General features: G+C 35.5%; 4 protein-coding genes across 7 annotated transcripts in view; 3 read left to right on the forward strand and 1 right to left on the reverse strand.

Annotated features, from left to right (window-relative positions):
• The first annotated feature begins 2,464 nt into the window (after positions 1 to 2,464).
• actl6a (actin like 6A) lies at positions 2,465 to 9,142 on the forward strand. The gene is made up of 14 exons (XM_089134169.1): positions 2,465 to 2,671; positions 3,023 to 3,099; positions 3,195 to 3,369; positions 3,515 to 3,615; positions 3,725 to 3,822; positions 4,372 to 4,466; positions 4,823 to 4,929; positions 5,056 to 5,145; positions 5,238 to 5,299; positions 5,809 to 5,923; positions 6,002 to 6,082; positions 6,180 to 6,275; positions 6,583 to 6,669; positions 8,341 to 9,142. The coding sequence occupies exons 1-14, from the start codon at positions 2,647 to 2,649 to the stop codon at positions 8,419 to 8,421; spliced, it is 1,290 nt and encodes a 429-aa protein (XP_088990295.1). The 5' UTR covers positions 2,465 to 2,646; the 3' UTR covers positions 8,422 to 9,142.
• mrpl47 (mitochondrial ribosomal protein L47) lies at positions 9,034 to 11,387 on the reverse strand. Its single transcript, XM_039691669.2, has 7 exons — positions 11,221 to 11,387; positions 10,971 to 11,101; positions 10,679 to 10,739; positions 10,497 to 10,593; positions 9,774 to 9,904; positions 9,593 to 9,688; positions 9,034 to 9,253 (listed from the first exon to the last, which is right to left on the reverse strand). The coding sequence occupies exons 1-7, from the start codon at positions 11,352 to 11,354 to the stop codon at positions 9,145 to 9,147; spliced, it is 759 nt and encodes a 252-aa protein (XP_039547603.2). The 5' UTR covers positions 11,355 to 11,387; the 3' UTR covers positions 9,034 to 9,144.
• A 689-nt stretch (positions 11,388 to 12,076) lies between these two features.
• Positions 12,077 to 15,597, forward strand: ndufb5 (NADH:ubiquinone oxidoreductase subunit B5). Its single transcript, XM_039691700.2, has 6 exons — positions 12,077 to 12,254; positions 12,650 to 12,735; positions 12,853 to 12,919; positions 13,027 to 13,088; positions 13,233 to 13,339; positions 15,335 to 15,597. The coding sequence occupies exons 1-6, from the start codon at positions 12,089 to 12,091 to the stop codon at positions 15,453 to 15,455; spliced, it is 609 nt and encodes a 202-aa protein (XP_039547634.2). The 5' UTR covers positions 12,077 to 12,088; the 3' UTR covers positions 15,456 to 15,597.
• Positions 15,598 to 17,329: 1,732 nt separating this feature from the next.
• The window catches only part of usp13 (ubiquitin specific peptidase 13), a 34,268-nt gene continuing 26,878 nt past the window's right edge, over positions 17,330 to 24,719 (forward strand). For 3 of the 4 annotated variants that reach the window (XM_039691689.2, XM_039691690.2, XM_039691691.2), the window contains exons 1-2: positions 17,330 to 17,699; positions 24,182 to 24,307. In XM_039691689.2, the coding sequence (XP_039547623.2) occupies positions 17,589 to 17,699; positions 24,182 to 24,307 (237 nt within the window). In that variant the 5' untranslated portion in view covers positions 17,330 to 17,588. The remainder of the gene's footprint in view (positions 17,700 to 24,181; positions 24,308 to 24,719) is intronic. The other variant, XM_039691688.2, reaches the window with a different exon arrangement.

Raw genomic sequence — 24,719 nt, forward strand, 5'->3', positions numbered from 1 at the left:
TGGATGTAAGGACAGAAGACTGGAAGTTTGCTTGTGTGTAGCCTATGTGTGGAATCCGAGTATTTAAAAAAAACTTTATCGAGATTCGGATACATTCCACATTTGTTTTCTGTCTATAATCTGAAACTGATACATTCAAATGTTTTCATCCTTGTTAACTATGGGTAGCAATATTCAATTTGAAATGAAATATGCAAAATGATTTCATCCTTGTTAACTATGGGTAGCAATATTCAATTCGAAATGAAATATGCAAAATTATAATACAATATGTAAAATGGCAATGAAAAACGTACATTTTTCATTACATTTGTGCAACGTTTGATGCAAATGAAAATTATAATTCAGTTATATCATTTACATTTGCCATTTCATACACTAGTTTTAATATGTAAATTGAATACATATTTTAACGCTTTATGAGTTGCAAATTAAAATGTATTACAGAAATGATTAGATATTTAACATGTTCAAGCAAAAACTGTAGCAAAATGATCATTTAATGTTTAATGTTTCCTTCCAACACCTCACAATATGTGACAAACCTGTTGCTGAGCCATTTTCTTGATGCAGTGATTGAGAGGGCGGGAGAGGGCAAGGCAGGGCAAGGCGAAGTGTTACAGGGATCGGCTCGGAATGCATTTTTTTAATTCTCGTTTCGCACATTGAACATTTAATGAAGATGCAATTGCAAGTGTGTGTAAACTGTGAGTGTAAATGCAATTAAGAAAAATACAATTTAAATGACAATTTGCTACAGTTTTTGCTTAAACATTTCTGTAATTTCTGTAATAAATTTAAATGTAGTAACTTATAAAGAGTTAAAATATGTATTCAATTTACATATTAAAACTATGAAATGACAAATGTAAATTATACAATTGATTTTTCCTTTTGCACCAACGCGTTGCACAAATGTGATGATGAAAATGTAAATTTAAAAACAGAAATTCATTACCATTTTACATATTGCGTTGTCATTTTACATATTGCATTATCATTTTGCATATTACATTTTGTTATACAAATTGAATATTGCTAACCATATGCTTCCAGTTAACCACTAAGTTCACAACGCTTTCTTTTTGCATGTATGTATAACAAAGCTTTCAAGTAGCCAATGTGTTTGCATTATCTACAGAATGTGAGCCACTATATTATTCCTGTTTAAATATTATTGTTGGCTTGAGTCATTTACTCCATAGACTGATAGCAGTCCATGAGATTGAGGACACAGTGTCTCAGTTCTTTATGGGCCCTTAGGGTAGTAAAAAAGAAAAGATTTTTATCTCTTTAGAGACAGTGAGATCACTCAAAAAAACTGCATCTGCCTATTTGTTTACTCTATTAGTCATATAAGATGTTTAATGTTGTCATATGTGGGATCACGTGAAACAATGAAGGCTAATTCTATGAGTGTTTGTGCAAATGAGAAATATAATTGCTGAATGTAGTTTTTCAACATAATGCTTTCCATATTATCTCTCCATTGACTCCATTGCAAGGAAAAACAAAATTAGCTTACTTGGCAAACATGAAGAATTCCTTTGAGCTCATTCAAGTAATAGAAATGATTCATAGAAATTATTTTTAGCTTTGGTTGTTTGATGGTTATTAAAAATTGAATTATGAACAAATAATTTAACTGTAAAAGTTCTACCCCGGTGTGGGCGTGGGCCACGCCGCGTGGCCTATCCTGGGTAGCCTGGTCCATGTGAATATTTAACTTGAATTTTTCGATATGAAGTTGAGCATTCAAAATTTTCGATCTGAATTTGAGCAGTCATATTTGAGATCTGAATTTGACCAATCAAATTTAATCAACCTGAATGTATTTTATCCGAAATTCTGTTACTTGATTTTTTTTTAAAGGGATACTCCACTTTTTTGGAATTAGACTCATTTTACAATTCCCCTAGAGTTAAACAGTTGAGTTTTACTGTTTTTGAATCCATTCAGCTGATTTTCTGATATTTAGAAGAATATCAACCAGACAGATTCTGGTCTCATTGACTTTCCATAGTATACAGCATACTATGGAAGTCAGTGAGACCAGAAACTGTCCGGTTACTGATATTTGAAAACAGTAAACCTAAACTGTTTAACTCTGGGGGAGTTGTAAAATGAGCATATTTCCAAAAAAAGTGGAGTATCCCTTTAAATCTGAATTTGTGAGCATTGAAAAAAATATTAATCGAAATGCAGGTTTTTAAAATAGAAATCAAGAAATGTTTAATGCCTATTTAAATTTTAGAGGCAAATTCGAAACAAATACATTCAGATATGGTTTCCAAAGTAAAATAGTTTCAAAGGGGTGAATTCAGAGCAAATAAATTCAGATAAATGTTTTATACTTTCAGATAAAAGTATTCATTGGCTGTTGAATTTCAACTACCGGTTCATACCTTTTTTTTACAGTCTACGGTTCATTCTGTCAGTAGCTACATGTCCTCCTGGCCAATTGGTGGCGCTGCTAAATGCACCTGAAGCGCAGGCCACCATAATCCTCTCCAAGACAAAGATGTCTGATTCGTTTCCTTTGTTGTGGTAGTGAAAATACGAATCTAACGTTTCTTATTTTGTATCCCAGCTTTAAGAGCAAGAAATCAAGTAGTTATCTTCGATCAGTATTTATCAGACTTAAAAATGAGTGGCGGCGTGTATGGCGGAGGTAAGTGCGATTTTGGAGGGAGAATCAAATGAATGAATGCGCCACGTTTATGAGCTCGCTAGCCGTCAAACTAGCATGATTTTGATTTTTTTTTTCTTTTCTTATTTTGTGAAAATGAAACCGGAGCCCACGTTTCAGGTTTCTGTGCTTAATAGAATGCAGAGTAACGTTACAGATGAAAATTGCTAAATGAGTGCGTAGTAAATAAAAAATGCAGGGCGATTTATGTATGAAAACGGACTCGCTTGTGTTGACTGCAGTGTTGTTATTTTATCTAACGAATAATGAACGCGTTTTCCCTTTAGTTGTATCCTCATCAGTTTTTCTTTGGACATTTTTCTTTCTGCACAGATGAAGTTGGAGCTCTTGTCTTTGACATGGGTTCATACTCCGTGAGAGCTGGATATGCAGGAGAAGATTGTCCCAAGGTGTGAACAGTAAGATGGATCCATAATTCATAGATTGGTGGTAACGCTGAAAGACACAAGTTCTGAGCAAAATGCATTTGTTTTGTGGTTTGTAGGCTGATTTTCCTACTGTGATCGGTGTGACTCTGGACCGGGAGGATGGTAGTACACCAATGGAGACAGATGGAGAGAAGGGAAAGCAGAGCGGCACCACCTATTACATCGACACTAACCAGCTCAGGGTCCCTAGAGAGAACATGGAGGTCATGTCACCTCTCAAAAATGGGATGAGTACGTTTTTGTGGAGAGTGACTCGAGATCGAATCCGCCTTTTTCTGAACATATTTTCTCCCTTTTCCTATTGCATATCATTTTTATAAAGTGCCTTACGGGTATTTATGTTTTTACGTTAATTTGACTGTTTTTCTCTCTGAAGTTGAGGACTGGGACAGTTTCCAAGCCATTTTAGATCACACCTACAAAATGCACTTCAAATCAGAGCCCAGTCTGCATCCAGTCCTGATGTCAGAGGCCTCGGTATGTTGATTTTATGTCATAAATCTAATCTGCAGATCACACAATACTTGTGCCATCAGGTAGGATGCTTCACTTAACTTCCTGTGATCTTATTTTCTTTATCTTGCAGTGGAACACACGAGTGAAGAGAGAGAAGCTGACTGAGCTAATGTTTGAGCATTACAACATTCCTGCTTTCTTTTTGTGTAAATCTGCTGTCCTGTCTGCGTATCCTACATTTCAATTGGCTAGCTTAAGATCCAGGTCTTTGTAGAAGACAATGTCTTGTGTTTAGAGTTGCTTTCGGTGGACAATACTTGTACAGTAACAGAGGAATGACAATAGTTGATTTAGGGTGTGTTCACATTGTAGTTCGGTTAATTTGGTCTGGATCAACAACAAAAAATATTCTTCCTGTTTCACTTAGCATTCACATTGGCATTTTAACAAATCAAGTCAAATATAGTGCTTTTCACAATATAGATTGGATCAAAGCAGCTTCACAGTTTCAATCAAAATTTAATAAAAATGTGGAAAAACATCCACTTTGGTAGAGCTGATCAAGGGTATTACTGATTGGTTAATTTATTCGACTATCCCTGAATAACACCGAACCTAAAGGCTACAATCACAACCTGACTGGTCAGCTTTTATTAAGTATATGGAACTTACTGAAAGTGAAAGTGGACCGATACTCGTCTTTTCAGCGGTCTCATCACGCTTGTTTGGTGGTCACCAGGGTTAATGAAATGTTAAATCCTTTACTCAGCATTCCAGGTTTGCCAATGGGCGATCCACAGGTTTAGTGTTAGACAGTGGGTCAACACACACAACAGCTATTCCAGTGCATGATGGTTATGTTCTACAACAAGGTAATTTGAATCACTTAGACTTTTCAAGCATATTTTACTACACTGTCATGTTTTTAATGTAAATATGCTTCAGTTAACTTCAATTCACACATTTCATTAATGTTTTTACACCGGATTTTTTTTTTTTTAAGAATTTCTATCAAATATTTAAACTGAATGATTTTGTTATTGGAATGTTGTATACAGTTAATACAAAATATTAATGGCATTTATTTTTGTTTGATTTTTAGTCTAGTCTATCTAGTTTTTATTTAATTCATTTTATCATGAATATAGCCTTTGATACTATTTTTTAAAGCCATTTTCAAAGGTCATGTATGTATATATTCTATAATGTGTGTTTTATGATCTTCCAGGCATTGTAAAGTCTCCTCTTGCTGGCGACTTCATGAGTATGCAGTGTAGAGAGTTGTTCCAAGAGTTAAGTGTTGAAATAGTACCTCCGTATATGATTGCGTCAAAGGTGAGGCCTGCTGAAGTTTACTCTTTTATTTTATGAATACTATCATCTCTTTCTGGAGGTTGCAATTTTTATTACATTTTTGAGGTGGTTGGGAGAAAGTAAAATGAGTTTAATTTTTCTTTAAAGGATTCAGTTCGTGAAGGAGCCCCCGCCAGTTGGAAGAAGAAAGAGAAACTACCTCAAGTTACCCGTTCATGGCATAACTATATGTGTAATGTAAGCGATAGGAACTGAATCATAGCGAAAGTTACTTAATATACTGAAGTGCATTTTTAACATGTATTAAATATTGCTACTTGTCATTTCAGACTGTCATACAGGATTTTCAGGCCTCTGTGCTACAGGTGTCAGATTCATCCTATGATGAACAGTAAGTACATTTTTTTCCCCGCACATTACCGTATCTGTTTCCACACAAATATTAAGTAGCAGCACAACTCTTTTCAACATAAGCAACGTTTTCTGAGCAGCAAATCGGTATATTAGCATGATTTCTTTGACACTAAAGACTGGAGTAATGGCTGTTGAAAATTCAACTTCGCCATCACAGGAATAAATTACATTTTAAAATATATTCACATAGAAAATGGTTATTTTAAATTGTAGCAATATTTCACAATAGTACTGTTTTTACTACATTTTTGATTAAATAAATGCAGCACAAGGGACTACAAAATCTAAATTTTGAAAGCAAATTTTAAAAACAAAAATCACAGATTTTGCACACATCGATTTTTGAACGGAAGTGTATATATAGCATTTACAAGTTTATATGTCATAATTCACTTTTATTGATTTTGAGTTTTTGTATATATTAAATGCTTGTCATCTTAATAAAAAGTAAAAAAAAAACACATTGTTACAATCTGCCCTTTACAGAGTAGCTGCCCAAATGCCCACTGTTCACTATGAGCTGCCTAATGGGTACAACTGTGATTTTGGAGCGGAAAGACTTAAAATCCCTGAGGGCCTGTTTGATCCTTCAAATGCTAAGGTAAGACATATCTTTACTCTGTTCAAGTTTTATTCTGAAATTGCTTGTATTAACTTTCATTAGTCTTAATTTTCACAGGGTCTATCAGGGAACACCATGCTGGGAGTCAGCCATGTTGTGACTACAAGTGTTGGCATGTGTGACATAGACATTCGACCAGTAAGATTTCAAAATATTGCTTTTTGTTCATTTACATGTCCTGTGTCTGTGCTGTCAATGCAAGTGACATTATGCTGCCCTTGTTTTTCTTTGACAGGGTCTGTATGGCAGTGTGGTAGTTACAGGAGGAAACACTCTCATCCAAGGGTTTACAGACAGGCTTAACAGAGAACTCTCGCAAAAGACCCCACCAGTAAGTGGCACTTTGTATTTTTGCTTTATACCCTTAGTCAGGGTAGCACCATATTTAATGTCAAGAATGAAAATGAGGATGTGAGGGATATAATAGCGTGTGTTCAAAGCATTGCACCGTTGTTAAACATACTTATTGTTCAGCGACAAAGTTTAATACGGTGTGCTGTTGTAAAGACCAAGTCTATCTCTCATAGCCTCGTTTTCATGTGTTAAATTCAAAATGGCTGCATCCTGAAAAGGTCTATTAGAATGTCAGTTGGGTCTTCAGTGCTTTGATAACATGAATTGTTTTGTCCTCTCTGCAGAGTATGCGCTTGAAATTGATAGCCAATAACACAACTGTTGAGCGCAGATTTAGTGCCTGGATTGGGGGCTCCATCCTCGCATCGCTGGTGAGTATAATAAATCACACTCAAAATACCAACGTAGAGAGGCAGAGAGACAGTTTGTAATCTGAGTTTGTTTCTGGGCAAAACATTCTGCAATGTGACTGGCTTTAGCAGGGGAAATGGTTCTGCTTAAGTTAAAGTCAATTGGACTCGACAGTGACTACGTTTACATGTGGACCAATTATGTAATTATTTTTAATAATCAGAGTAAGGTCTTATTCACAGTAAGATGTTTACATGACATGAGCAGAACTCTTCACTCTAGTTTACTTGCAATTTTGATTATTCGCTAATAAGTATGGTTATACCACACTTCGATAGGCATACAGTATGCATGTTAACATACTTGCATCAAATTAAAAAAAAAAAAATCATTGCCATGATGTACATCGCAATGCTGGGTTTGCCTTTGCTGCTGTTGCATCTGGAGGAAGATAGGGAGATGCAATTAAATGTTTACATGCTTGATTGTTGCGATCAAAATCAGCGTATGCCAAGTACTTTAATATGAAAATGGTTACTATGATTCACTCAATAACCCCATTATGAGGGTACATGTAAACACACTGAGTGATCCTTACAACTTGGCGAAGAACCAATGGTCTGTGGGCATTGACATGTCAGGAATTGTGTTTCCTTACATTTATATGTACCCAGGGAAATACATAAAGCAATGTCTGTGAAAGCTTTGTGCTAGACCACACTAAGTACAGTATAACTAGATCAAAATCTGGATAACTTCATAGTTGAAATCGAAATTATTCATCCCTGTTGCAAAATCATCCCAGGTTTATTGGCAAAACGTACATACTTTCAGGAGTTTGCAATGAACAACTCAAACAAAATTAATCAAAATAGCTTAACACAACAAATGTTCCCCAAATTCAACTGAAAATGCAACTTTTAATGATTTCTGATGTTTTAAAATTATTCAACCCTTTAATGGTAAGCATTTTAATACTGGATAGAACATCCTTTTGCCTTCTGCAAATGAGGTAGATAACCCAGACACAAGCTTCTGGCTGTGTTTCTGAGGAATCTTAGTCCATTCCTCATGAGATATGGCTTCCAGTTCAGTAATATTCTTGAGTTTGCATGCTGCAACCTCTTTCAAATCCCACCAGATATTTTCTATGAGGTTCAAGTCAGGTGACTGTTATGGAATCTTCCAGGACTACGTCTGCAACCAAGCCTTGGTGGAATTTGAGGCATGATTGCATGGGATCGTTGTCCTGTTGGAAAGGTCCAATCAATGATGCCCAGCTGCAGACTGATCTCATGAAGTAACGCGTGTATGACACGCCAATTCGTATTTCCATTTTTGGCGTGCTATCAAGACGCATAATCTCTTTTCAGCGTGTTTATGAACGCCGTTGACTTAACGTTATATAAATATATGACTTACCTCAACCCCATCCCTAAACTTAACCGTCACTGGGGTTAATGGCATTTATGACTGGACATTTGACGGCGTGTACAGACACGCGGAATGACGCGAACGTTAATGGCGTAGACATACACGGATACACGCGGATAGCACAAAATGCGTAGAGATTTGACTCGAAAGTGGCGTGTATGTTTACGCAAAAGTCATGATGTCATGTTGCCAACTGACAGCATCCTCACTGACCGCATCAGATGACATTTTCATATGATCATTTTTTTTTTCTTTAGGGAACTTTCCAGCAAATGTGGATTTCTAAACAGGAGTATGAGGAAGGTGGGAAACAGTGTGTTGACAGGAAGTGCCCCTAACCAGTTCCTGCAACACCAGGTTGCCTTCTGATAGAGATGAAAATAAGAATTATACCACCCAGTAGAAAAAGCCTTCTTAGTGGACTCAGGAACTAACAAGGACAATTGCTGTTATTTTTAGTGCAAACAAACCATATTTTAAACAGTTTATTGTGGTTGCACTATTTTCTACTCCTCCACATAATATTTTCATATCCAGTTTGGCTTTTCTGATCATCTGATTCATTCTAAATAAGTGTCAAGGTTGTGTTTTGGTACATGGGAATTATAATCCCTTAACTGTATCAGTGCTTAGGAAAGTTGATTCATTTTTTTTTTTGCACCACCAGAAACCAAATGTTTGTTATGCTTTTAACAAATCGGCTCTTTTGGGAATAAAATTGTTTGTCTTAAAATGGTCTAAATTTATCTCATTTTGCTTGATTAGGTTAGATTGTCAATGCAGTGATTCTGTACTTTTGTTCTCATATTTAGTACGTTTCGACTGGTTTATTCATACTTGCATATTTAGAAAAATCTATACTTCATGTGTCCCTTGAACTCAAGAAATCCTATCCTAATAATATACATCTTTGGAAAGACATAATTAAAAAAAGGTAACTACACAAACAGTCTCTGTTACAAGTTTGGTTTTATTATTTGACTGTACAACGTATTATGAGAAATGAAAAGTATTACGTGTTGAAAAGACAATATTAAATGTGAAATGCCTTTTCAATGATCTCATGCATGTGCAGTCTTTTTTGGAAACATTGCTGATAGCTTTTTTTGGTTTCTCTTTTCTTTTTTATCTTTCCTCATTTTGTTCTTCAGGTATTTTTCAAGGCTTAACCTAAAATTCAGAACAGCAGAGTTAAACATGTCTATGCATCAAGAACATGCAATAATTTCTTTATAAAAATATATAATCTGAAAAAAATATAATAATAATAATTATATCATCTATTTGAATAAATCACATGTAAATAAATATTTTACAGAGCCCCTAGTTCACTCGCAAATAATGAAAAATATTTGCAAGAAAATGCAACGTTTTGGGTTTGAACTCAAAAGCTTTGAAATATAATTTCCCCTTGGGGGCTCTGCACCATGTCCATTCGATTAAAATGCTAAAAGTTAAATAGTTACTTTGATGGGGTAACATTTTTCTATAGACCTGACTGAGACATACCTTGTGTAAGGGGCGACATGTGATGGTTCAAAGAATCGCCGCCTTTTGTACCTCGAATTAAGGTGCCAGGGGATTGGGTGTTCCATGAAGCGGTACCTGATGAACAAACATGATTGTAATTTGAGTTACACAAAATAGATGTGCAAAAGAGAATAATCTGCAAAAAATTGTATTTGCTTACCAGAAGGTTTTGCCAAAGACATTTCTTCGCCATGCGCCTGGTCTAGCTTTCTCTTGTCCTGTCTGCAGCAAGCGCAGAGCATCCTCACGTTCTTTCACAATAGTGTCAAGACGCATCATTGACTTTTCAACCTATTAAAAGCAAGCACAGAACAGACACAGATTCACTCAGATGTGTTTAAACTTTAGAACTAAGAGCTGCTTGTTTTGGCTGTCATTTCATTAAAGAGTAAATCATGAAACCAAGAATACAACTTGACAAGTTGTGCAAATATTTCCTTTTAGAACAGTGGGGGAAGAACTTAACTGGAAAAATCCAGTTTAGAGTTAAAAGTAGTTTTACTTATAAAAAGCACCATGGAAGTATGTATGCTACTTCTCAAACATTTAAGGTCAGTGAGGAAAAAAAAAAGGTTTTGAAATAAGTCTTATGCTCACTCAGGGTTTATTTATTTGATTTAAAAGAAAATTTGGACTAATCTGCTCAATTCATGTAGATTATTATTTACAATCTCTCTATGAATTTCACCAGATTTTATCAAAAATATTTTCATTTGTGTTCTGAAGATGAACAAAAGTCTTAAGAGTTTGGAAAAACATGAGGGTGAGTAATTAAGCACAGAAACACTGCATCATCACTGAACCATGGTACTGTCCCAGTATTCAAGGTTATTCCATTTTATCAACAGAAACTGCATTTAAATATAGTTGTAACATTTCATACCTTTTTGATGCGTTCTGGACTGGGCATCTGAACACACTGTCGTTTCCCCTCCTGTTCTATAGTAAGTAACATGTTCTTTTCCTTCAAGAGAACATACCTTAGAAATTCAAAAGAAATGTGGATGAATATTTGTTGCAATGTTTCTTAAAAGTCTTTAAACTTCAAATAAATAAATAAATTACCAAAGTTTGTGTAAGTCTTCATTACTTTTCACCCTAAGCTGTTTGGCAGTCCACGGAGCACCTATGAGGTTACAAAAAATAAATCATGAGACAACAATATTAGTCAAACACAATCAAGTGACGATGGTAAATAATTATGACTATCTCAAAACCTAGTAGCTTTCTTATTTATATGTGTGTGTGAGTGTATTGGATGCCCCAAAAATGCTGTCTAAATGGGAGCACCTTAGGTTTTTAGACAACCAACAGCTTATAGAAACTGAACAATAAACATTTAGGTAAGTAGCGTTACCTGATTTAACTGTAAGTTCACCCCAGTTCTCTGGCAGGTCAAAAAATTCTTCCAATCCTTTTCTAACACAAGATGTGTGGAGTGCTCTGTTAATCATGGGACTTCTGAACCACCACGAGTCACACATTTGTCTAAATTCCGAGAAGTGTGGAAAGAGATCAACATAATTGGTGACACACATGCTTCTTTCTATCTGTATCAAGATGCATTGACATTTAAGCCCGACATATAATCAGCAAGAAAAACATACCTTTGTTGACACGAGTGAAATGTGGAAAGCGCCTGTGTTGCATATTGAGGCTGTGTGTGTGAAGACACTTTGACAAAACGTTGAAATTGTCTGCAGATTGCAGTAGTCAAGCGACTCGTTACGGCCGCAGCCATCTTGACAATGTCAAACGAAATAATGAACGGAAACGTGCAGCGCCACCTGTCGGACAGTAGAATATTAACCACAAAATATTTCTCCCTGTGATTTCTCCACGTTAAAAGTTCTAACGTTTTTGTGCAAAAACAGGAAAAATAAATAAATAAATAAAAGTAGAAATAAATAAATGAAACAAATGTAGTGAAAATAAATACATTTTTGTAATATAAATGGCTATATCTGTATTTTTATTTATTTATTTATTTGTGCATTTATAGATGTATTTATGCAATTTTATAGTTCATATAATTATTAATGATTTGTAACAACATTTTTATTAAATATTTGTTTTTGATTTAATTATAATTATTTTATTCAATATTATTAAAATAGCATTTATTAAACTTATTTAAATTAATGTTATTATTATTATTATTCAATTATCATTGATTATTTTATTAAAATGTATATTTTTTATTAAGATATTTTTTTTTTTTTGTCATTGGACATAACATCACATTAAATTTTATTGCAAGTGGAACCATTGTCCTGCACACTTATCTTTTATTTTTGATACTTTCCAAATGGCTTTACATATAAGGATTTGATTCTAGTCTTTTAGACACAATTTAAACCCATAAGCATGAATTGAACAGAGTAGTTCAGCAAACTGAACAGTAAATCTGTACTCATCATGGTTTCAAGAATAAATATGATTCGAACTTTTAATTTGCCCTAAACTCCGCGTTAGATGAGCCAATCAGTGAAGCCCGTGTGTTCACGCGCACCCTCAACAGTCATGGTGGGCATGAGTGTATTGAGGACGGCGGCTGCATTTGCAGCCAGATTAAACCCGTTGAAACGAACATGTCAATCTTCAAATCTACTCTCCAGGACTGTTGCACGTTCAGAACAAGGTAAAGATAGTTATTTTTTGCTAAATTCAGCGGTATGACCGGTTAGGGTGATTAAAACTAGCAGTGACCTTGCTTTGCTTGCTTAGCATGCCAAGTGCACAAGCTGGCCTTAACAACAATCCTCACTGTAAACCTTCCGATAGATATATATGTATACATCTGCAAGCAATTAACTAAGTTAGACAAGCACAATATTTTGGCCCTCATTGTGTACGTAACACTTTCACTTTAAATTGTAAAAACGTGAACATATTATAACTTCTAACTGAACTTATATTGAATAAAAATAGCGTTTTGTCTGCAATTTAACTTAAAACATATTAGTGATATGTTGACATGCCAAGCCCTTTTATTGTTATTTATTTATTTTATTATTTTTGCCTTTTCTTTTACAGTTGTTGTCCGTCATGGGAGCCATGGTAAAAGGATGTTTATCATCAAGCCCACTGACTTCTATGACAGAAGATTTCTTTACCTGCTGGTAAAGCCTGCTGTTATAAGTACTTTACTTCATTCGCATATTATTCTTGCTGTTTGTTCTTATTCATATAACTTTTTTTTTTCAATCTTTCTCTCCTCCCTTGCTTCATTACACCAGAGAAATTACATTCTTTACACTGGCATCCCTGTGGCCGTAATTGTGACCTATGTTAATGTTTTCGTAGGTAAGTTTCTGATGTTGCCTTCCTGACAGTTTTTCCTTCCTGTAGTTGATGTACTTAATCATAGCTTGCCATAATATCTTGATTAATGTCTGCTATTCATTAAACAGGAGAATCTGAGCTAGCAGAGATACCTGAAGGCTACGAACCAGAGCACTGGGAGTACTACAAGGTATTATAAAATGTGCATAAAAACATCAAGTGTATGCCAGTAAAAATTGTCCATTGTTAATTGAAGACAAAAATAAATAAAATTGTGTTGCTATCATAATGATTCATGTCTTTTCTTTCATTTGTTGTTTTTATTATCACTTAGCATCCCATCACCCGTTGGATCGCACGTACCTTTTATGACAGCCCAGTGAAGGACTATGAAAAAATGATGGCACTTATCCAAATTGAGACTGAGAAAGCTGAAATGAGGTTTGTTGCCTTCACATGATTCAAGCCTAAATGAGACCATATAAATGACATATATGTCAATGTAAAACATCTTGTTTAATATTTTCTGCTGTTTTTTTTTCTTTCTTTTTTTTTTTTTATTTTATTTATGCAAATGTATATATACATACACGCAGTATAATTTTCTACAGTTTTACAGGTTTAATTTGTTAGCGTGACCTAACAATGAAAAATACTTGTAAAGGGTTAGTTAACCCAAAAATGAAAATGTTGTCATTAATGACTCAACCTCATGTCATTCCAAGCCCGTAAGACCTCCGTTCATCTTCGAAACACAAGTTTAAGATATTTTAGATTTAGTCCGAGAGTTTTCTGTCCCTCCATTGAAAATGTATGTACGATATACTGTCCAGAAATGAAATAAAGACATCATCAAAGTAGTTCATGTGACACCAGTGGGTTAGTTGCAATGTTTTGAAGAATAGAAAATACATTTTGGCCCAAAATTAACAAAAACGATGACTATATTCAGCATTGTATTGTCTTCCGGAACTGTGAGATTACACGTTGTGATATTCCACAAAGCTTCTGTGTTGCACGTCACACGTAGGCTCACTATTGGGCGACGCTGGTCATTTTTGTGATGCGTGTGATCCTAGAAGCTACAACCTAGAAGCTTTGCGTAATTTCACTACGTGAAATCTCGAGGCCAATAGAGAAGGAAATGAATAGTTGAATAATAATATTAAATAACAAATTCATTATTTATGTTTGTTTTTTGCGCACAAAAAGTATTCTCGTTTTTCTAGTATTCTTGATAAACCTAAGATTGAGCCACTGTAGTCACTCTGACTATTTTAACGATGTCTTTCATAACTTTTGAGCGGGCCAGTTTCGATCCCTTAAGAAGCCTATGGAGGAGTGATCCTGCAAAAATATCTTAATTTGTGTTCCGAAGATGAACTGCTGCCTAAGCGGGATCGAAACTTGACGGCCCAGAAAGTCAATGAAGAAAATGTTTAAATATTCCATGTGAATACAGTGGCTCAAGTATCAGTTTATCAAGCGACGAGAATACTTTTTGTGTGGAAATAAAACAAAAATAACGACTATTCAGCCAACATTTCTTCCTTCTGGGCCTGAGACGAGAGTTCAAGAGATTTCCACGACGCATGTGCAAGAACTGAGCTGAAGTAGAGTTCAAGAAGATCGCAATTCTCGTGCATGCATCGTGGAAAATCTCTTGAACTCTCGTCTCAGGCCTACAAGGAAGAAATGGAGTAGTCGAATAAAGTCGTTATTTTTGTTTTTTCGCACAAAAAGTATTCTCGTCGCTTGATAAACTTATAGTTGAGCCACTGTAATCACATGGAATATTTAAACATTTTCTTCATTGACTTTCTGGGCCGTCAAGTTTCGATCCCTTAGGAGCCAATGTAGCAGTGATCCACCTCTCAAATTTAATCAGAAATATCTTCATTTGTGTTCCGAAGACGATGGAAGGTCTTACGGGGTTGGTAAAGCATGGGGGTAATTAATTACTTAATTTTCATTTCTGGGTGAACTAACCCTTTAACTATAGTAAAGAATTAAACTTAAAGGAGTAGTTCACTTTAAAAAAAAACTTTTGCTGATAATTTACTCACCCCCATGTCATCCAAGATGTCCATGTCATTCTTTCTTCAGTCGAAAAGAAATTAAGGTTTTTGATGAAAACATTCCAGGATTTTTCTCCATATAATGGACTTCATTGGGAACGGTTCAAGGTCCAAAAGACAGTTTCAGTGCAAACTGTTCAAAGGGCTTTAAACGATTCCAGGCGATGAATAAGGGTCTTATCAAGTGAAACGAACGCTCATTTAAAAAAAAATAACAAAGTTTAAGTTTTATAAGCTCAAATGGTCGCCTTGCCCTGTTCTGTGATGCGCGTTCGTGACTCTCCTGTTCGAACTGTGTCTTGTTTTTATGTAACCTAATTGATGATATCTAATTTATTATTCACTATTTTTCTTGCAGAAAACAACAACTTGAAGTCCGCAGACACATGAGAGAAAAAGGAGATGGACCCTGGTTCCAAATTAAGACACTTGATAAGAATCTCATCGACAACAGCCCCAAGTCATCCCCTGATAACTAGGAGGGGTCATGCATACCTGTCCAAAATATTCAGGCATTATACAATGTATAATGTAGTTATTGATTAAAAAAAAAAAATGTTTTTTTTTTTTTTTCCTTTTCTTTGCCTCTGGCACCAATAAACTAATCATCTGAACAATAAAGTCACTGCGCTTATGTATTCTTTTAAGTTGTACATCAAGGATTTACCCCAAAATTCAAATTCTGTCTTCATTTACTCATTTCAAACTGTTCAGTGCTTTTATGTTTATAGAATCCTGAAAACTCATGTCTCCAGTCATTATTATTTCATGAAAAAGAGTGGCCGAATTATTCATAATTATTTTATGTCCAAAAGGTGTAGTGAAGTCAGGTTTTCAAGTTAACAAATACCAACAAAAGAATTGAAATCAAAGCCTAAATATATGTATTATTGCAGTAATGTACAGTAACCATAATAGTCATATGCACCACATCAGATGATGTCCATTATAAAATGGTTTCAGAACCGTGTGAATAAAATTAACTTTCATTCCATAAAATTACTCTTATTCATAAAATTACTTCTTCAAATTTCTTCTGCCTTTTAATATTTAAAGGGATACTTCAGGATGTAGCATTAAGCTTTGTATTAGAAGAAAACCTGTAGTATGTTCATTGTTCAAATTACCATGCTTTCCACCCTTATATCCTTGAGACGAGATTTATGTATTTTTTTGCCTTGAAAAAAATCCTCTGATGACGCAAAAATCGTCATTTTCCGTCATATGAGGATTTTTTGGCCAGAGGCTAAAAACTACAGACAGGGTGCACCGCATGTTTTCAACCCGATCATTGGCATAAAGTGGAATCTCACTCACATAATGTACACCTGATGTACACATAGTGTCAGCCATCTTTTTTTGGAAGCTAAGCTAGAAGACTCTTGTTCTGTGTTCTGGTTATCATCCTCTTTTTCCCGGACATGTCCGGCTATTGTGATCGTATAAAATGTCCTGGATTTAGCTTTTGATTGCTGCAGTCGCCATTCATTGTTTACATGCACAGCTTTTGTTTCAACCTAACTGAATTCATTCTGATTGGTAAATCTGAATGTAGTGTTTACATGAACGCTAAACAAGTGATCGGTTGATGTGCGTAAAAGCCAAATCCCGAACATTTTGTAAGATCTCAAAACACATTTTCGGGCAGACTTATCATAGAGACTCACTAGCCTAGACTTGTTTAACTACTGCGCTCTGTTACCGGTAGGTGTAGCCTCCTAGGGCAGCGAAGCAAGTGCATTCTGGGGGTTGTTGTCTTTCATAAGCCAAAAATATATTTTCTGGCTTTTCTCAGTCTAGAAAGCTCCAAATTCAAAAATATTTTCACATTTCTTTTGCATAAATTACCCATTTTAAATACACATCCATCTTTCCAGAGGTGAAGTATCCCTTTAAGTAAACCCCCCCCCCCCCCCCCAAAAAAAAACAAAAAACAAAAAACTCCACTTTCAATAGTTTGAATAATTTTATTAATCTTTGCATAAGAAGGTAATCAACTAGCAAATAGTTTTTGGCACAAAATTAATAATAATAGTAAATGATAAATTGTATTTGTATAGCACCTTTTATACAAAGCTCAAAGTATTACAATAAACACCAAACTTCACATGTATCACTTACCACAATAATAAAAAAAATAATAATACAATAATAAAATGCATAACAAAATGAACATTTAATAATAATAAAAATAAAAAATAGGTAGTCTAATAAGAAACTATTAATACATATAATTCAGAAAAAAAATCATTTTTAAAAGCTAAAAAAATAAATAAATGTGTTTGTACATTCAGTATTAAAGCAAACATGCAGAGAAAATTGCGCTGCCTGCCATTGCTAATACACGCATTAAAACATTGAGCGTCGATCTGAAAACGTCACCATTTGCGTCAGGGTGAATAATGTCAAATATTGAGTCTTTATCCAAATCCATTGTTTTCCTCCCCTATACACCGCCCTCCACCCTTCTATGTCCCAATGTTTTCGTCGTCATATCCCTCGGTCCACGAGGAATGTCGGGTCTGTATGGTTTAAAATAGCCCCATATCATCTTCAGCCTGACACGCTGCTCCAGCGAGGCTCATAGTGGTGCGAGCAGCAGGAATGTGAAGATGGCTACAGATCTAGGAGAGCTACTGGTCCCGTACATGCCCACCATTAGAGTACCGAGGACAGGAGACAGGGTTTTCAAGAGTGAATGCGCTTTTTCCTACGACTCTCCTGTGAGTATTATGTCAAATACTTCATGCATGAACGTTAAACAACAAAGACACGTGGAAACTAAAATCTGCGTATAGCGCGTAAGAGAGATTGGGGATCCTCGGCGACCATTCTCCTGCTCAACTTATGTGACAGCCTGCAGGAATAAACAACACACGGGTGTTTACATCTTACAGCGTGGCCAGTCCTCCTTCCCAGTTGGGTTTATACGAGATTCAAATGTATAATGATAGCAAACACTGCAATTCTGAACGCTGGTTTGTAGGCTACAAGAGAGAATTTCTGTCCACTGTTTTTAAAGGCGTGTCAAAGAAATAATTATTTCCATTCTCAAGTTCTTATGCAGTTCCCATCCTCGTTGGACATGTAGCAAAATTTGTCTGGCCCACCTCTGGGCCTTATCCTTGCTTCAATTCTGGCCCAGTTCTGGCTGGGTCCCCGGCCCAAAACAGGCCCAGCACACTGACAACGGACTCAAACCACTTCCTCTGGCCCAGATGTGGCCCACACCCTGTAAAATGACTCTTATTTATTGACATGGCCCAGGTCTGGCCCAGGCACTGTAAAATGACTCTTATTTATTTAAATGGCTCAGTTCTGGCCCAGGCACTGTAAGACGGATCTGGCTGAGAGTCGGCTGGGTCCCCGGCCCAGATGTGGCCCACAAACTTGCAGACAGTGAAACACAAATTCAACCATTTAAAAAAGGGTTTTTATTATAAAATTAACAAATACACTTTAATATAAACATGTATTAACAATGAACAAAATACACTTCATTAACATTTAACAACAGCACAATTTTTAAACAAAATAATTAGTAAATTATATTTATTATATATGTTTAAAAGAAAAACATCTTTCTCTTTCACAAACAAACTTATTCTTTAACAGTTTACAAATTCATTTAGCAAATGTCACGTCACCATTAAATGTATAGCACTATACAGTAATGACTGTTTCAAAGCAGCTTTACAGGGTTAAACAGGAAAATGATCAATGATGCAAAAAAAGAGTTAAATTTGGCTGTAAAGCTGCTCCAAAAAGAAAATAGTGTCATTGTTCAACTGAATTTAGCTGTGTTGATTCAATTCTGTTCAATAACTGTATAAAGTATATCAAATATAAAAAGAGTCCATTTTCATTATTAAGCAGCTCTGCAGAAAACAGTGATGTCATCCCAGCTCAGTTCAGTTCTCATATAATGGTGTCAATGCAAGCCGATCAGTATTAAGAATAAGTGTCCCGATAGGGTTGGTGTCCCCAACTAAGCAAGCCAGAGGCGACAGTGGCAAAAACCCAAACTCCATCAGTGACAAAACGAAAAAAGAAAAACCAAGCTCAGTCGGGGGCCAGTTCTCCTCTGGTCAAACAACGAACCTGGTGTGTGTTAGGATTCCAGGCTGCTTCACAAGTCAGATTGTGGATTGATATAATTTAGAGTATTTTATTCAGCTCCTTTTGTTTGAAGATTGGAAAAGATTACACCAAGGTAAAAGAGTAAAACTCGAGAGCATGTAGATGTGAATTTGAGAACTTGTACAATAAATATTTGTACTTGTACAATAAAATTTACACTCACAGCTCCAACGTGAAAACCTCCAATGTGAAAACCCTGTATTAGGCATTCGCAACTTTTCAAATCTGCCATTGCAATTTTTTTAATTGCCCTGCCTTTCTCTCACCGCCACTGTTTGCAAATGCACAAGTTGGTTAAAGGGTTAGTTCACCCAAAAATGAAAATTCTGTCAGTATTTACTCACCCTCATGTTGTTCCAAACCTCTATGTGTTTATTTGTTCTGCTGAACACAAAGGAAGATATTTGGAAGAATGTTTTAATCAAACAGATCTCATTCCCCATTGACTACCATATAGGAAAAAATACATACTATGGTAGTCAATGGGGAATGAGATCTGTTTGATTAGAACATCCTTCCAAATATCTTCCTTTGTGTCAGCAGAACAAATAAACACATAGAGGTTTGGAACAACATGAGGGTGAGTAAATACGAGCCCGTTCTCATCCTTTAACGTCATAGAACACTATGTGCAAAAACGGCGCTATACTACGCACATGGCACCCTTTATCGTTAATATAACACGCGAACCCAAGACGTTATAAATCCTTTAGCGTGAATATGACACGCACACCCTACCCCACACCTAAACTTAGCCCTCACAGCGCGTGTTATATTAACGATAACGGGTGCCATGTGCGTAGTATAGCGCCGTTTTTGCATATAGTGTTCTATATGACGTTAAAGGATGAGAATGCGTTGGTAAATACTAATAGAATTTTAATTTTTGGGTGAACTAACCCTTTAATATATTGCAAAAATAGTTGCCAAGTCAATGCGTGAAGATTTGAAATAGCAATGGCAGATTTGAAAAGTTGCAAATGCGTATTGCAAATGTGAATGAACGAATACAACTTTGTGCCTGTCGTTGTATTTCTTTGAAAGGCATTTTACACATTTGTGACTACTTGACTGCAGCTTCAAATTCAGAATACAGGTTTGTGACTATTGTCGGTGAGTGAAAATCTCAACATTCAACAGGTTTTCAAGTACAAATATTTGTTGTACAACTTCTTAAATTCACATCTATGATCTCCAGTTTTGCTCCTCCTTTACCTTCATAAGATCACGCCGGCGTCGGTGAGAGGGGGGTTGAAGCTGGCTGCTGGGTCTGTGTGGTGGACTGGACTGTTTCTTGTGGATCTGATCCGATAACTGTGCCGAGGACTGTTGTGTCAACGAGGTCTTCACAGGCTTTTGTTTCTAGTAGGTCTTGTCTAGTTTTGATATCCTCGCCTGGCATTCAGGCTGCTGTGGTCATCTTAGGGGGCAGGTCCATCTGGTCTGGATGCAGAATAGATCCGGATGTCTACAGTAGCCTAATCTTGGGATCAGAATGAGACAGAGAGACTAACATTAACGTACACTCTTAGAAAAAGGGTTCATTGGGGTTCTATATATGAAGCATAGGGTTCTTACTCAACTCCAAAGAACCTTTTTATGCTAAAAAAGGTTCTATAATGACAAGAAAGAACCCTTTTGGCACAAAGGTTCTTTATAGGCTATTATTCATTCAAATATGACATTATTCTGCAACATTTTGTAGCTGTAATTAAAGTATTGTTCATTAAACTGTTGTAGTAAGTTAATATCACATTTTAATCATGCTGATTTTTGGAGGAGAAAAACTGAAATGGCACTGACTCTTCGTGTGATGATTAACTACATAATATATATATATATATATACTGTATATATAATCATTTTCTAACCTCCATATCTTGAATTTTGTGATCATCCACATGCATTCAAGAATGTAGATGCCATACTTCTTTCGATGTAACAAGTACATTTGATGTAAGCTACCTTTAACGGATGTGAATTAAAGAAATGTGGGAGTGTGTTATGTTTATGCTAGGTTAAAGAGTTGTGTTTTTAATCTAGATTTAAACTTATCTTGTGTCTGCCCCTCGATCTGCTGCCAGTTCATGGATCCCTCAATCTCCATTTCAGCAACATTAGCCATGAGGGTTTCTCTGAACTGCATCTTTTAAATAAAGGAATACATATTGTGAGGTCAATGTTAAATCTTAAGCATTAGTTTAAGCACATATGTTTGACAAATGTTGTTGCCAGAGTTCACGCAGCAATTTAAAATATTGGTAACACATTATAATAAGGTCTCATTTGTTAAAATGAACTACAGTAACATTAACATTGACCAATACATTTGTTACAGTATTTGAAGAGTTCAGATGCAAAAGCCTTAAGTGCTATTTGAAATTTTCTTCTAGAAAGATCATTTTTATCAAGCTTGTATATTTAAGTTCAGTAAATTCACTTAAATGGCAATGAAGATTACCTATTAATTGTCATTTAAGTGAAATTACTGGACTCCAAATGGCACTGAGGCTTTTGAATCTGAACTCTTCCTCTATTCATCTTTGTTAACATTAGTTAATAAAAATAGAACTGCTCACTTTTGATTTAATAATGTATTAGTAACGTCTAAATTAAAATGAAGATTAATAAATGCTTAAGTATTGTGCATTCTTAATCCATGTTAACTAATGTAGTTAACTAATATTAACGAATGAAACCTTATTGTGTTACCAAAATATCTGTAAAAAGTGTTGGTGTCAGATTCCAAGTAGTTTCAGATGAAAGTTTATGTTCGCTTGAAACGTCATCATCCCCACTGCAGTAAAACTGTTAAGAGAACTACCATTTTAATAACATTATACAGAGATACGCATTAATATTTTTCTTTCACCCTAAGACTAAGCGCTGCTCTAAAAGCAGATTACGTTACATTCAAAAACACAAGACGTGCCAATCAATGAATTAAAAAGCTGCACTCATTTTCCAGATTCTCTTGTGTATCTATAACGCTTTTCCGTTTCGGAGTTCCCCACAGGAGCGTTAAAACCAAATAAATCATATTTTTAATTTCAGATTGAACACGTCTCCGCGAGTGTACTACGGTCAGTGTAGCTCGATTCGATTCACAAATAAATGACTCTTTTGAAATGTTAGTGAATCAAATCAGAAAGAGTCGCCTGTATAGAGACCTATGGCGCCGAAAGCGTAGTCCGACTCCTATGATTCGATAACTAATCACTCGTTGAAAAAGACGAATTCACTGATTCATTTTTGCAAACAAAATGAAATATAACTCGATATCATTTCATTAGCCAACATTACAGTGCACTGGATACAGCACAGCAGTTTTTCTAATAAAAAAGTACACAATCATCCTATAAAAGGGACCGTTAGGCCTTCTCATCAACACTCCCTCCGGGACTGAATGGGGATTCTGAAGTTAGCTACTTAATTATCAGCGCAAACATATTTGTATAAACGCAATTTTCATATTGACAATTTACACATCAAACAACTCTAGAACAATAAATGCATTATATTACTTACTGTTTGCAGCTGAATGATTCCTCTCGCTCCTTAAAACGTTGGTCTGCGTCTGCACTGCAGGATCTTCCTCAGGATTTAAATTAACCGCCAAAACCTTTTATCAGGCGGCTGAGTTCCTTCATTCTAGTAGTGGCCCGCTTGTGACAAAACTAAATCGGGCCGATGGTAAATACACACAGCTACACCGAGCATGGATCTGACACCTGTGCAACTGCTTTCAGCCGATACTGGCCCATACACAAAACGCCGTCAGTCAGCCAGATGTGTTATGCACAGTCGGCAAGGATCTGGCCCAGTATCTGTTCACCGATGCCGACAGTGAGCCGACACTGACGCATTTCAGCCGGAATCGGCCCAACTGTGCTTGCTATCTGGGGTATAGGTGTGTTGTTGATGCCAGACTGTTTATTGTCTACAAAAAGATAACAGAAACAACTGTTATGTAGAAATGTTTCAAAATTGGCAAAACAGTAAGCAGCCATGACCTATACAAATTATTCAGGTCAATGTAGGTTGTTATGTCTCTTCAAGCTCTGTTCACAAATCATGTAGCCTATACTACTATATGTTTTTGCGATCAGTTATGGAAACTTATATAAACGTGGATAAAGTACACAACTAGCTACCAGCTGTAAAAGTTTTAAAGGTGACTCAGCTGTTTGGAGTTCATCATGTCAGACTAAAAGACAGGTTATTTTTACACACTATCTGTTCAAGCTCGTGTGTCACCAGGAGCTAGTGACAGGTTTTTTCAGTCTGGTGGGCCCTCAACACCCTAACCGACACACACCACCAGCCCAGTAACAGTGTTTTGATTCAGATTTAACTCAGAAGTGTCTTGTTTGTTTATTAATCTTGTTTGTTTTGTCTTTATTGTTTATTCGTTATTACTAAAAGTCTTTAAAAGAATAATTCAGATTTTTTACATTTAGAAGAAACAAAACACTAAAAGTAACTTTAATAAATAACATAAACAAGCATTATGTAATTATGAGAATCTTAACCATATACCACCAAAAGTGGCTGTATATATCATGAAAAATGGCCAAAATGTTAAATGTCAAAATGCCTGAAGAACGTATTACTACCATATTCAACAACAACTAAGAAGCACCATAATACTTATTGGAGCTTTGTTGTTATAGTGTTGAAATTTAAATCTTTAGGTAAAAGGCACTATTGCGAGCATTTAGCAATTAAATGTTTATTTATATGTTTATTTATAATTTTACTTTTATGTCCATATGTTGTATTTCTATAATCCCAGATATTTGGCATGAATATTTAGTGAAGCCCTAGATTGTAAATAGGATGCAGTTACGTCGAAGTGTGTCCAGTTTTCATGTATATGTTCCTATGTCGATGATGCTTATGTCTGTGAACGGTCTGCCTTAATCTCTAATGGCAGTTTTATTCACAGTTGTCTGGTAAATCTAAGTAGAAATTAATGATAATATTAAATATTTTTATAAAAAATATGGAGTTGTAAATTATGCACTTTATCTTAGCTTAAAAATATCTTTATCATTTCTTTTAGGAATCGGAAGGAGGTCTATATGTGTGTTTGAACACATTCCTGGGATTTGGAAGAGAACACGTGGAGAGACATTACCGTAAAACTGGACAGAGTGTGTACATGCACTTAAAACGGCATGTGAAACAGGTAAGAGCAGCGACAGCTTCTTTTTTTTTCAAGTTTATTGTTGGATTGAGTTTTTTTGCAATTTGTGTTGTTTTATATTTCACTCTGCACTCTAAAAGAACCTGTTTGTTTTGCTAAAGCTTTTAGTAGTTAATAAATGCTACTTAAATGTCCTAATATTGAACTATGGCCTAATCCTGGTTTAGTCAATTCCTGGTTTTGTCTTTGAAAACGGGCCTTAAAGTACAAAGTATTAGTAAAATGAGGAATCTTAAACCTTCCTAGTATAGGTATATCATGTAAAACTAGTATGAGGTAGGGGGGAACACACATTCACTCATCTGAACATATTAGATTTATATTATAGTCCCTTTTTCTTTTGTTACTGCTCTCATAAAAAATACAATTACTTGTATTTTAAACTTACATTTAA

This window comes from Pimephales promelas, chromosome 8, assembly GCF_988280905.1.
Source record: "Pimephales promelas chromosome 8, fPimPro1.hap1.1, whole genome shotgun sequence".
NCBI classification, from domain to species: Eukaryota; Metazoa; Chordata; class Actinopteri; order Cypriniformes; family Leuciscidae; genus Pimephales; species Pimephales promelas.